At 31.3% G+C, this 13,819-nt stretch overlaps 1 protein-coding gene across 4 annotated transcripts in view; it reads left to right on the forward strand.

Annotated features, from left to right (window-relative positions):
* LOC123290403 (glutamate synthase [NADH], amyloplastic) overlaps nucleotides 1–11,587 on the forward strand; it is a 45,200-nt gene extending 33,613 nt beyond the window's left edge. For 2 of the 4 annotated variants that reach the window (XM_044870570.1, XM_044870572.1), the window contains 7 exons: nucleotides 2,229–2,231; nucleotides 3,473–3,641; nucleotides 3,920–4,919; nucleotides 5,418–6,468; nucleotides 6,672–6,967; nucleotides 7,027–8,552; nucleotides 9,126–11,587. In XM_044870570.1, coding sequence (XP_044726505.1) covers nucleotides 2,229–2,231; nucleotides 3,473–3,641; nucleotides 3,920–4,919; nucleotides 5,418–6,468; nucleotides 6,672–6,967; nucleotides 7,027–8,552; nucleotides 9,126–9,838 — 4,758 coding nt within the window. In that variant the 3' untranslated portion in view covers nucleotides 9,839–11,587. The remainder of the gene's footprint in view (nucleotides 1–2,228; nucleotides 2,232–3,472; nucleotides 3,642–3,919; nucleotides 4,920–5,417; nucleotides 6,469–6,671; nucleotides 6,968–7,026; nucleotides 8,553–9,125) is intronic. The other 2 variants (XM_044870571.1, XM_044870573.1) reach the window with 1 other exon arrangement.
* Nucleotides 11,588–13,819: the final 2,232 nt, after the last annotated feature.

A 13,819-nucleotide genomic window follows, 5' to 3' on the forward strand; every position in this document is an offset into this window, starting at 1 on the left:
AAAAAAAAACGCTTTTAAATTATAAAATAAATTTATTAAACAACTAATCTTTTATTTTTGTTTATACTTTTATGTGTAATTTTATATTTCTTATATTTACGTAAAGCTAATTTTTTAATCCTATCAGTAGCAAATCTTAAATCTATTCCCCTCAAAATATTATTTACATTCCGAACCCACACCCTTGTATAAAATAAAAACATTCTATTTACAAATAAAAATTTTAAATCGTGTTTCTTACAACTAAAATTAAAACTAATAAATGTTTGCATCCGTGTTTGCATTTTCCAATCTTTTAAGATATGTTTCATTTTTATCTTTCAACTTTCGAGCAAGTTTTAACATATCTTTCGCAATATGGTAATATTTTCTTGCTGTTTTCGACAGTTCTTTCACCCTTCTCACATTTCCTTCTTTTAGTAAATGCATTATTATCTTCAAATCTATGAAAATAAAATATAGATATTTTTGATAAAATAGAAAAAAAAGAAACAAGGTTAGCAACAAACTTATTTGAAACGCAGGTCGAATTTGTTCTTCTTCGATATTTATGGCCATAATCTTTCGACTCGTAGAAGCAATAGGCGATCCTAAAAATTGATTTCATTTAAATTTGCCGTTATTGATAAAAATTAATTAAAATTTTTTGAACAATAATTTAAAAACTCATGGTCTATATACATAATAATATGATTTTAGGTGTCAAATAGTGAAAAAGTACAAAAGCTCCTAAATTTCAATAACAATTCCGTTTTTTGTGATTTAATAAAGTATAATTGAATCCAAACAGATTGTAAATGAGCACAAAATATGCCTTCTCATGAAAAATCATACAGTACTGGATGGTGGTTCGCTATCAAAAGTTCTCCTTTAAAATAAACGCTAATAAAAGCTAAATTTTCCAAGCGTTTAAGGAAATAAACTTGTGTTTCAAGGCGATTTATTCAGTAGACATAACAAGTTAAAAAATTCATTAATGAATATTTAATATCTCTTTAGGTTTTATTTTTATTCTCATAACTATATTTTTATATTTACTTTTTAAATTATAATTGTTAGTATCTAACAATTAAATTCACTCACTAGGTCGTTTTGATGCAGTTTTGTTCAAATTTATGTTCGAGGCCTCTGCATGTAAAAATTGTGAACCTAAAATAAATAAAAATTACCTTATAATCAAATTGTGTCTACATTTGTGGTTCCTCTATAAGACCTACATACAATAATAAATTAAACATATGTTAGTTACATAAGGATTTTAACTTACTACTTAAGTGGAGGCTAGGAAAATTAGGCTTTAAGTTAGTTCGCAATTTTCCTGTTGAAGCCTGGAGTTTCATTTCCTCGGCGAAACGTAAATCGCAGACACGATAGTTTTCACGTTTCGAGTATTCGATGTCCGTTCGACCAATCGCTATTGTCCAATTTTTAAACTTCTGAAAAATTAAGTCTTTCAAGAATATTTCTATCCAAGTTAACAATTTTTTTACTTACCTCAAAATTCTTAGGAATCACATGTAAACCAATATCCTTCTGTGTTTTTACACAACCTTTCACACAACAATGAAAAACCATCTTAATATTTATTTAATTTTTAATTAATATTTTATTTGACACTATTTCAGATAAATTTTTGTATTAGCCTGTCAAATTTGACCAGACAACTATGATCAAAATGATTGTAGAAATTTAGAAAGTTTATGTGATACATACAACGTTTTTGTAATATTCATTGCCTATACTGTATAAATTAAGAACTTGATCTACAGTAGTGAAATCTTTTGAACAGAGTGATAAGTTTTTGGAACTCACATGGTAAAAACAGTTCAAGTTTCTTATCTATATTATAATTAGTTGTCTATGGGATCTACACTATGCCACATAAGTGACGGAACTGTCTATAAGAACTTTCCAAAGAAGTTTTTTTGAAAAATGTTGCAAACAAAAGTTTCAAAAGACCAGCACTATGACCATCATTTTCCTTTCAATTAAGGGGGTTGCTATACTGTAACAAATTACCCGGTTTTTCATTTCATTGTCTCCAAGTCTGTCAGATCTAACTGAGAATCGAAAAAAATCAAATAGTTATTTCTCGAAATCTTGAAATTAAATAAACTGTTTATTTTGGTTGATTTGAAATAATTTAAAATTTGTTAAGAAATTTTAACGATCAAATAATAATCGATTTGTTTATTGTTTATGCCCCTCTCCCAAAATGAAATCTACAGTTGGTGAGTGCATCTCTAATTCTATTTGAATTTTGTGTTTTCTTTTATTTTTTGTTGTAGATAGTTTTTTTTTTTTTTTTTTTTTTTTTGCTTTTAGCAGGATTTTTTAATAAACGAAACTCTGCAATGGAAATTTCCAAAACAATACCTTATTAGTACTAAAGAAAATTATTTCATTGGGTTTCTTTCACCTTTCTTTTCTTACAATTTGCAAATATTTTACAATTTTTTTTTTTTACACAGCTTTTATTATATTATGTTATTTATTTCCTTTTTTATTCCGTGCCTAGACACATAAAACGATCATATCGTAAATGATTTTTAGGGGATTCAACAACCACGAAACCTAGCAATTTTTCGTAACGTCTATATATACAAACATCGCACACAAACGAACAAAATAAATATTCATTATTTAAGCAGATGACAATGACAACTCATAAATTTGTGTGAACTCGATTCGCTTTCAAAATTTCTTCTCTAAAGAATAACAATATGTTACATATTAAATGACGTAAATAAACAAGATATTTCTTCTTTTTTTATCAAATGGTCACCGTATTGTATGAATGGCCTAAGCAGCAGCCAGTCAGTTCATTAAATATTGTATTAGACGCTACGGCTGAATGTCATTCAGGGGGCTAGTTGAACCGTTATGTAAAAAGGGTAGGATGTTAACTGAATGGCTAATTAAGCTAGTTGGATACGACATATGTAAAATTATTCATTGGATTTCGTGAAGAGAAAATATAGTTGAACAATTTTTAATGGATTTTCGAGGGTATAGTTATGGCGCATTATGATGCGCTACTTTAATGTGACGGGGAAAAATAGCGAAAATCCGAAATAATATAATTTTCCGCCAATCTTCAAACGGGCACCACAAAAGCTTGGTATACTGTAAAGAACTTTTAACACATTCACGTATTGAATTTTTTATTTCAATATTAAAATGATATAATTTCGAATTCAATTTCAAGGTCGGATGCAAACCATAAAAAAAGAACATAGCCTTTCATCAACGTTTTTGCTTTAAATTTTAAGAAGGGATATGATAATTTAAAAATCAGCATTATTTTTAAATTTTTTAATTACAGTGATAAATATACCAAACTATGTGTGTCTAGACACGGCATTGTTATTAATTTATTACGCTCCTTTTGGTTTTTTCTTGTGACTAACTTGATTTATAAGTATTTTTATAAAGATCAAAATAGATGTATTTTTTTTCTTTTTTTTAATAGTTTACAATTGAAGATATGCATGCGGCTCACAAGAAGGCTGGTCGTGGTTTTGATAATTTGTATGCACCAAGTGGATTGTCCGACAAAAGAATGTCACTATATGGCTATACACCAGAAACAGTACGGTTGCTATTAATTCCAATGTTAACCAATGGAAAAGAAGCCTTAGGTATGTATAGTTTTTTGGGGGTGAGGTAGACGAACATCGAAAGTGAAACATAAAAAGAAATCATTAAAAGTAAGGCAACCAAGAAAGTCTATATACAAGTACTTTTAGAAATAAAATTTTAATAACTATGTCTCAACTCGAAGACAACAAAAATTTATCCTTATAATAAATAATGTTATCTTTAATATTGTTACCTAGAAAATTTAAAGGAAAACCTATTCTACCTCACTATTGAATAATCTTACGAATTAAAAATAAGCCTTTTGTATAAATTTTAGGAAGTATGGGTAATGATGCTCCTTTGGCATGCTTATCAAATTTTTCACCTTTGGCCTACGATTATTTTAAACAATTATTCGCACAAGTTACAAATCCTCCAATCGATCCATTCAGAGAACGTTGTGTAATGTCACTGCAAGCTCCTATTGGACCTGAAGCAAATACCTTAAAACCTGGTCGTGAACAAACACATCGAATCTGGTTAAAACGACCTGTAATCTCACCAGCAGATTTACGTGTACTCGAAGAAACCGATTATCGCGGATGGTCCGCATGTGTTTTAGATACAACATGGCCACTGGAAGCAGGCCCTTCAGGTCTTGCAAAAGCTTTACAAGACTTATGCAAACAAGCAGAAGAAAGTAGTTTTACAAATCAATTATTAATTTTATCTGATCGAAATGCAAGTGAAACGCGTGTACCAATGGGATCATTACTTGCATTGGGCGCAGTACATCATCATTTAATCGAAACACGTCGTCGAATGACAGTAGCATTAATTGTTCACACAGCCGAAGCACGGGAAGTACATCAAATTTGTTTGTTACTTGGATATGGTGCAGATGCCATTTGTTCGTATCTAGCATTGGAATTGGCAGTGTCATTGCGTGAACAAGGTGTTCTTGACGAAAGTATCACTAATGAGCAATTTTGTGAAAATTATGCTAAAGCTGTCGAAACTGGTATTGCAAAAGTTATGGCTAAAATGGGTATTAGTACAATTCAATCTTATAAAGGTGCTCAAATCTTTGAAGCTGTTGGTTTAGCAGAAGATGTTATAGATAGATGTTTCAAAAATACACCAAGTCGAATTGGAGGTGTTACATTAGAAACATTAGCTTCGGAAGCCTTAACTCGCCATAGTTTTACATATCATCAATCTGTTGATGCTCTCGTACTACGTAATCCTGGTGATTTTCATTGGCGTGCTGGTGGTCAACGTCATATTAATGAACCTGCTGGAGTGGCAACTTTAAGAGAAGCGGCTCAAACTAACAAGTAAGTTAAAATTTATAGTATTAATTAACAAAAAAGTTTGTTGAAACCCGTCTCCCTCAAGATTTGCAATATTTTGAGTTTACGTTTCAAACGATCTAGAATTCGAAAATGGGAAAAAATCTCCGTCCTTGCGTCTTCAATTGATAGAGAGTTAGTGTCTAGTTGATTCTATTTAACATTAAATGTGCCCATTTTCAAAATTCAAAAAAAATATAACTTTTATATTTGAACGGGTAATTTTACGCACCCTTCGGTATAGAGCGATAGGGGATCTTATACATAAGTTTTTTGAGCCACTGGTTCATAAACTTGAAGATATTGCATGCTTGAGAATGATATTTATTTAATAGAACCGATAGACATTTGAAAAAATTTAATTACCAAACTTTAATCATTTATACAACCTCAAAAGCTGTATATTATAGAAAATTCACGAATTCACTACTTCATTAATTTTTAAAAATGTGATTTTTAATGAATAGTATTTTTCCCTTTCAGTAAAAATGCTTATGATAAATTCCGTGAAGCAACAATGAGCTCAATCAAAGCTTGTACGTTAAGAGGACAGTTAGAATTGGTAGTTTTAGATCAACCAATCGATATTAACGATGTTGAGCCAGCTGCTGAAATTGTTAAAAGATTTGCTACTGGAGCTATGAGTTTAGGTTCAATAAGTGCTGAAACACATCAAACATTGGCTATTGCTATGAATCGTGCTGGTGCTAAAAGTAATACTGGAGAAGGTGGTGAGTTGGAAGAACGTTTCACAAATCCAACAGTTCGTAGTGCGATCAAGCAAGTTGCCAGTGGTCGATTTGGTGTTACTGCAGCTTATCTAGCCCATGCAGATGATCTTCAAATTAAAATGGCGCAAGGTGCTAAACCAGGTGAAGGAGGTGAATTACCTGGGCATAAAGTAACTGCTGAAATAGCTAGAACAAGACATTCTGTACCGGGTGTTGGTTTAGTGTCACCACCACCCCATCACGATATCTACTCAATCGAAGATCTTGCTGAGTTGATTTACGATTTAAAATGTGCCAATCCCAATGCTAGAATTTCAGTGAAGCTAGTCTCAGAAGTAGGTGTGGGTGTTGTCGCTGCAGGAGTAGCTAAGGGTAAAGCTGAGCATATTGTTATCTCTGGTCACGATGGTGGCACTGGAGCTTCTTCTTGGACTGGTATTAAACATGCTGGTCTTCCTTGGGAACTTGGAGTAGCTGAAACTCACCAAACGCTTGTCTTGAACAATCTTCGTTCACGTATTATCTTACAAGCTGATGGACAAATTCGTACAGGTTTTGATGTTGTGATTGCAGCATTATTGGGAGCTGATGAATTTGGATTCAGTACAGCACCTTTAATTGCACTTGGTTGCACAATGATGCGAAAATGTCATTTAAATACATGCCCAGTGGGTATTGCAACACAAGACCCTGTTCTTCGAAAGAAATTTGCTGGCCAACCTGAACATGTACTAAATTATTTGTTTTTGCTTGCTGAAGAAGTTCGTGGTCATATGGCTGCTATGGGTGTAAAGAAATTCCAAGTAAGTGATTTCAGTCAAAACTAAACTCAATAGATTAAAGTTTGAATGCTTGGATAAATAAGTGTTCTAAAAAGTCTAATACCGGATGTAAACACTAATATGGCAAAATTGCAAGTTTTTTTATTTAATTTTGTTAGGAAGATTTTTCACTTGTTTCTACACCGATATTTTCAATTTTTTTTAATCAGTTAATTTTTTTCTAGGAATTGGTTGGTCGGACAGATTTGTTAAGAGCAAGCACTGATCCTGGTGCTGGTCCAAAAGCACGTTTATTAAATTTAAGACCAATCTTACAAAATGCTTTGCATTTACGACCTGGTACAAGTATTTTAGGTGGTTCAATTGCCCAAGATTTCCAATTGGAAAAACGTTTAGATTGTAAATTAATTGAGTTGGCCGAACCTGTTTTAAAAGGAGAACAAAAAGTAATTGATATTAATATGGTGATTAATAATGAAACCAGAGCTTTTACTTCAACTTTGAGTTATAATATTGCCTTGTAAGTTTAAATTGCATAAAATATTCGCAAATATGTTTCTAATAATTGTATTCTTTCAGAAAATATAGCGAAGCTGGTCTTCCAGAAGGATCAAGGATTAATATAAATTTAACAGGCTCAGCTGGACAAAGTTTTTGTGCGTTCTTAGCTAGCGGAGTTCATGTTACGCTTGAGGGTGATTCCAACGATTATGTTGGTAAAGGACTTAGTGGTGGAACTGTTGTCATTTATCCACCAAAAACATCCACTTTTGAATCTCATTTAAATGTAATTGTGGGTAATGTGTGCTTATATGGTGCTACACGTGGTCGTGCTCATTTCCGTGGTATTGCATCTGAACGATTTGCTGTTCGAAATTCTGGTGCTATTGCTGTGGTAGAAGGCGTTGGTGATCATGGTTGTGAATATATGACCGGTGGTACGGTTTTAATTTTAGGACTTACTGGTAGAAACTTCGCCGCAGGAATGTCTGGTGGTATTGCTTATGTATTAGATATAGATGGATCATTCAAAACAAAATGTAACCAGGAAACTGTGGAATTACTACCTTTAGAACTTGAAGACGATTTAAAAATCGTTAAAGACTTATTGGAAGAATTCGTTGGTTATACGGGATCAATAATTGCAACTGATTTATTAAAATCTTGGCCAGAACCAGCAAAACAATTTGTCAAAGTATTCCCATTAGAATATCAGAAAGTACTAAAAGCAAAAGCTCCCCCACTTACAAACAATGTAAATAATTTAACGAATAATGAACCAAAGATATTGGATATCGAAGATGCTGTTCAAGACGAACGTCGTGCGGAAAGAGCTTTGGATAAAGTACGAGGATTTCTAAAATATCCAAGAGAAACTGGTCTATATCGTCCTGCCGAAAAACGTTTACGTGATTGGGATGAAGTATATAATTTCCAACATGTGCGTAAAGGTCTTCGAGTTCAAGCTGCGCGTTGTATGGAATGCGGAGTACCCTTCTGTCAGTCAGATTCTCATGGATGTCCACTTGGAAATCTAATTCCAAAATGGAATCTATTAATATTCCAAGCAAATTGGAAGGATGCACTTAAACATTTATTACAAACCAATAATTTCCCAGAATTTACTGGTCGAGTATGTCCAGCACCATGTGAAGGTGCTTGTGTGTTAGGTATTTCGGAGCCTCCAGTTACTATTAAAAATATTGAATGTGCAATTATTGATAATGCATTCGAGGCTGGATTAATAAAAGCGGAACCACCCGCTTTTCGTACCGATAAAAAAATTGCTATTGTCGGCAGTGGTCCAGCTGGTTTAGCAGCAGCACATCAATTAAATAAAGTAGGCCATAACGTGACAGTTTTTGAACGAAATGATAGATGTGGAGGTCTTCTTCAATATGGTATCCCAACAATGAAATTAGATAAGAAAATAGTTGCTAGAAGAATTAACTTAATGCAAGAGGAAGGCATCGTTTTCAAAACTAATGTCAATGTTGGCGATGATATTTCAGCTGTGGAATTAAGTAAAGAATACGATGCTTTAATATTATCAACAGGTGCAGCTTGGCCACGTGATTTAGCATTACCTGGCAGACATGTTAATGGTATGTAACAATGTATTCATGAAAATCGTTTTCAAATTAAAATTTCAATACCTTGTAAACGAAACAAAAAAAATCAAAATCGGTTCATCAGGCGCTACGATGCCACAGGCAGACAGACAGACACACATAGCGGTAAAACTCATAACACCCCTTTTTTTTTAGTTCGGGGGTTAAAAATATAATCGATTGATAAACATGAAAGATATTGGCCCCGTGCATGAGTTCTATCAGCACGTGCTATTTTCCTTTCTTTGTATTTGTACATTTAAACCTTTTATATTTTCATAGTTATTGTTGTTATCCAAAAATTGATTTCATACGATGTTTTAGTTCGATAACGAACGCCGATTGAGGCAATACAAAAATTTTAGAACACAGGCCTATTCTCAATCTGGCAACATCAATTTCTCTTTGGGTATGAGGTTTACAAATCACTCATTAGTTCTCGATTATCATATTTAAGGAATTAATAAATATATTTGTTGATTTAAATTATTCTTTGATAAATTCTAACTAAAATGCATTTATTTATTAATCAACCAGGCAAGTTATATTTTATAATGATTGTTACAGGTATAATGTTTGCTATGGAATTCCTTGAAACATGGCAAAAGAGACAATTAGGTGCACCTTCCCAAGGACCTCCACCAGCCAAAGATAAACACGTAATCGTCATCGGCGGAGGAGATACTGGTTGCGATTGTATTGCTACTTCATTGCGACAAGGTGCTGCAAGTGTGATTGCTTTTGAAATTTTACCAGCTCCACCAAAAGAACGTTCCAAAGATAATCCATGGCCACAATGGCCACGTGTATTCCGTGTAGATTATGGCCATGAAGAAGTTAAAGTACGAACTGGAAAAGATCCACGTAGATATGGATGTTGGGCACAAGAATTTTTAAGTGATGGAAAAGGAAATGTAACTGGTATTCGAGCATGCGATGTCAAATGGGAAAAAGATGCAACTGGTAGATGGCAAATGAATCCAATCGATGGTACTGAAGCAGTTTATCCAGCTGATTTAGTACTCTTGGCACTTGGATTTAAAGGACCTGAACGTGGTATTGCCACACAATTAGATCTTCCATTAGATGCACGGGGCAACTTTGATGGTAAATCGTACAAAGTGAGAGATAATGTGTTTGCTTGTGGAGATTGTCGGCGTGGACAAAGTTTGGTTGTGTGGGCAATATCTGAAGGACGTCAATGCGCTAGAGCTGTTGATGCATATTTAAATAATAGTACATCATCGGCATTACCTGGACCTGGTGGAGTTATTACATAAACAATTTAAGTCAAAAAAAAAATTTTTCCAGATTGCTAATTACAGTGATTTTTTATAGAGTATTTTATTTTTTAATGTATAAAATTATGTTATTATTCCTTGTAGACTGATATCGAAAATAGACTTAAAATTCAAAAGTATTCAAAATAAATAATTTAATTAGTGTAAGATATTATTGATGAATTGTTATGGTTATGCTTTTATCAAAATAATTGGGTAGTAATTGTTTCTAAACTTGTTTCCTAATGCTTTGACTGTCATGTTAGCCGAATTCGAGAAATGAATAAAGTTTCTAATGTCAAAACTGGATAACAGATAGATTGTCTACACACAAATATTTCAAGTTGATATTTCAAAGATTAAAAGAGCGATAAATGAAATAAGAAAACCGATTATCCTGATCGGGATCTTCAGGAATAACGATTAACTAAAAAACTTTGATGGTAGATAACATTCCATGATAGTTTAAAAAAACTAAAAAACACGCTTTTGTAACTAGTTGAACTAAAGAGTATAAAATAGTTTCTGTAAGTTCATAAAAAAAAGAGTGATTAAGAAAAAAATCATTTTATCGTAAAAAAGCGTGAGGTGCTTTTTAAGATAATTTACAATGATTTTACTTTTACCAATAACTGTCAATAAAATATTTACAATACCTAATTGAAATCTATCACCTTATGAACTTACAGAAATTATTTTATACTTTTTAGTTCAACTAGTTACAAAAGCGTGTTTTCTTAGTTATTCTTCCTGTGAGCGATCCAAAGAACATCTATTGCATATAAATTGCCGGATTGCTGTCTGATTCACTAACAATCTTTATCCTTTTTTGGCATTATCACACCTGCGCAAAATGAAAAATAATTTCATAAACGATGTCCCTTAAGGTTCTTCATGCTTTTCTTGTTTACCGGTTAGATAAAAACCAGGCTTATTGCACATTGTAGTAATTGTTAGACCGATGTTTTTATCAGTCTAAATGTTTAGCAAGCAGTGCCAGTCAAAGTGTTAATACTGTTAATGAACTTATCCCGTCTCAATCGACCAATAAATGAAAGTGTTAAAGATCTACAATATTTTAAATTCATTTATTCTAAATTTATACCTAATATATCAATATTTAGAAAGTGTAAAATAGATGAGTAAATTATCTTAAAATTCGCCCGCGCGGAAACTTACAAATTATATTTTATTATATACAAATATTTATCTGGATGTCACTCATGTAAATTGTTAGGATTCCTTCCAACGGTAACCTTTGCTTACTTTTTTAATTTTAAAAACATTTTTAAAGTGAATTTGAGTTCATATCGAACATAAAATAATCCGATTCGTCTTAAAATACATAAAAATCTTTACACAGGTTATCAGCTTGTATTCATTAAAGTTGATACAAACCAGTTGACAAAAACTTTAAATCTTGTGGTAAACAAGAATTTGCGAATAAAAATAACGTTATTAATTTCTGTAGTTAACGAGAATGAGAATTCTCGGAGAATACTAAAAATTAGAAACACCAGAAATTAATGCCGATGGCTTCCAAATCAGAGTTCTGATCCATCTTAAATCATAAATTTGAGTCAAAGAGTTTTTAACATTTATTTCCACTAATTTTGATTTGAGTTACAAATACCTATCAATTAACATCTCTTTTCCCATAACCCACGTAGTAAAGCTTGCGTAGTTCCATTATAATAGTCATAAACATTGGTGATAATATTGAAAACTGTTCATTTATTTAATAAAAATTTCTAAATAAACAGTTTTCGATGTCGTATATTTTTTAATTACAATACTTTTGTTGTTCAATATTTTTTTTATAAAAAGTTCCATAAAATAATTAAATTGTTATTTTTATTTTTTTGAGAAATCATTTCCGCTAGTTCTAGCTAAATATAAATACTTCAATCAATAAAATCAAAATTTAATAATTTATATAAAAATTAATTTTATGAATAATCGAGAAATGCATAAAGTTGAACTTGATTGCACGCGGATTATGATAAGTATTAAAGTGATAAATGGTATAGTAAAACAATGCGCACAAAGTACAATATTTCAAATTGAATCATTTTAAATAAAACAAAATCAGGTACGAAACCCTAAACCCGCACTTGAAACATAGCTAAGAATACTCTCCATTAAATTCCTTTTTAAAAAATCAAAATCGGTTCATCCGTTTAGGAGCTACGTTACCACAGAGAGACAAACAGACACACACATATCGGCCAAACTTATAACACCCCTCTTTTTGGTTCGGGAGTTAACAATAAATAAAGTTCACGCACACAAAAATATCACAAATTTTATCATCTTTTACTAAGTCATCTAGAATGGTGTACTCTGGTCTGGTCTCATTCCATTGTGATTAATGTTGCTAATAACACAAAAGGATCGTTTCATGCATTTTGTGATATTACTTAAATTACTTACCTATATGTTTCAGTCACCTTTGGTACTTCGCCATTTTTCTTGTGATATTGTTAACTATTTGTAAAGTACATTAATATTCTGATACACAGGCAAAAATATTGAAATAAAATAATAATCCTTTCGCTTTCATTTTATTCGAAATTTGATACAGAAAGTAATCAAATACTTTTTAAAAATATCATGTATTGACAATAAAAATTATGAAAAGACTAATTCAGTGCTAGAACTAACAAATAGATTTTGGTAAAGAAAATTGAAATTATTATTGGTAAATTAATTGTTTGATAAATGTACAATTTTTAGAATAAAAACAAATTATTTGTAATTATCAGTTTTTATCAGTTGTTTATTGAATTATTAATAAAAAATAAATTAATTAAAAAGCGTAATTTATTTGTGTTTTTTATATTAAGTTTTTTGATAACTGGGAGTTAACCCAACAACTGGCGATAATAATTCGTACTAATTAAAACAGAAAATGGGTCCGTTTTCAGTAGATGCAATTTAGACTACCAGATGGCAATACTTATGCCTATAATTCTTAAAGACCAAACAAAATATCCAAATTCAAATCAGATAAATTCCGTCAACTTGCGATAATAATTCGTACTAATTAAAACAGAAAGTAAACCCGTTTTCAATCGTTTTAATTTAGACTACCAGGTTAATAATAATAATAATTAAATAAATAATAATAATAAAAGGTTTCCTCGAAATCATCGACAATCTTCACAGTGAAATCAAACGACGTGCGAAAGTGTAGATGGAAGTTTCAGAGAGATCTGCATTTCTCATCAACTTTTCTCTAAGTGATGGAGACCTCCACGAGGCTATAAATAACTTAGTTCGTTTTTATTCTAGAGATCTGGAAGAATTTTTCATTGAAATGAAACAATTCCAAAGTTACGTGAACTCCAGATACAATGATGCACAAAAAACTCTATAGTCATTTGTATAAGATTCTAATGGAAGATCAATTAGCCGATGTATTTCCTAACACAGAAATAGCTCTTCGTATTTTTTTAACATTAATGATCACAAATTGTTCTGCCGAACGATCCTTCTCGTAATTAAAAAGAATTAAAGCTGCTGAAAGAGCTACAACACGACAAGAGCGACACGAGATGTTACGTATACTTTGCATTGAGTCAGATTTATTGAACAAAATCGATATTAATTAAACACATTTTATTTGCTTAAAATCCACTTTATTTTTAAAAATTTTGTTTATCAAAATATTTTGTTGATGATCATTTCAACTTGTTAGTCATCTTCAGAACAATAGAATTTAAAACAACAACGTACCTGTATTTATACTAAAATACAAATTTGCAAATTATGTAATAATCAGGTGATATTGAAACCTGTAGATTTAAAAAATAAATAAAAACAATTGTATGATTAAAAAACGTTAAAACTTATTCGTTAAAAGAAAACGAAAGCAGTTTTCGCTTGAATAAAATTAAAAATAAATAACAAATAAATAGTTAAAAGATAAATAAATAGATAAAATTTGTTTCTTTTTCAGAAAATCGTTAAAAAGTTAAA

The sequence above is a fragment of the Chrysoperla carnea genome, chromosome 1, assembly GCF_905475395.1.
Source record: "Chrysoperla carnea chromosome 1, inChrCarn1.1, whole genome shotgun sequence".
NCBI lineage: Eukaryota > Metazoa > Arthropoda > Insecta > Neuroptera > Chrysopidae > Chrysoperla > Chrysoperla carnea.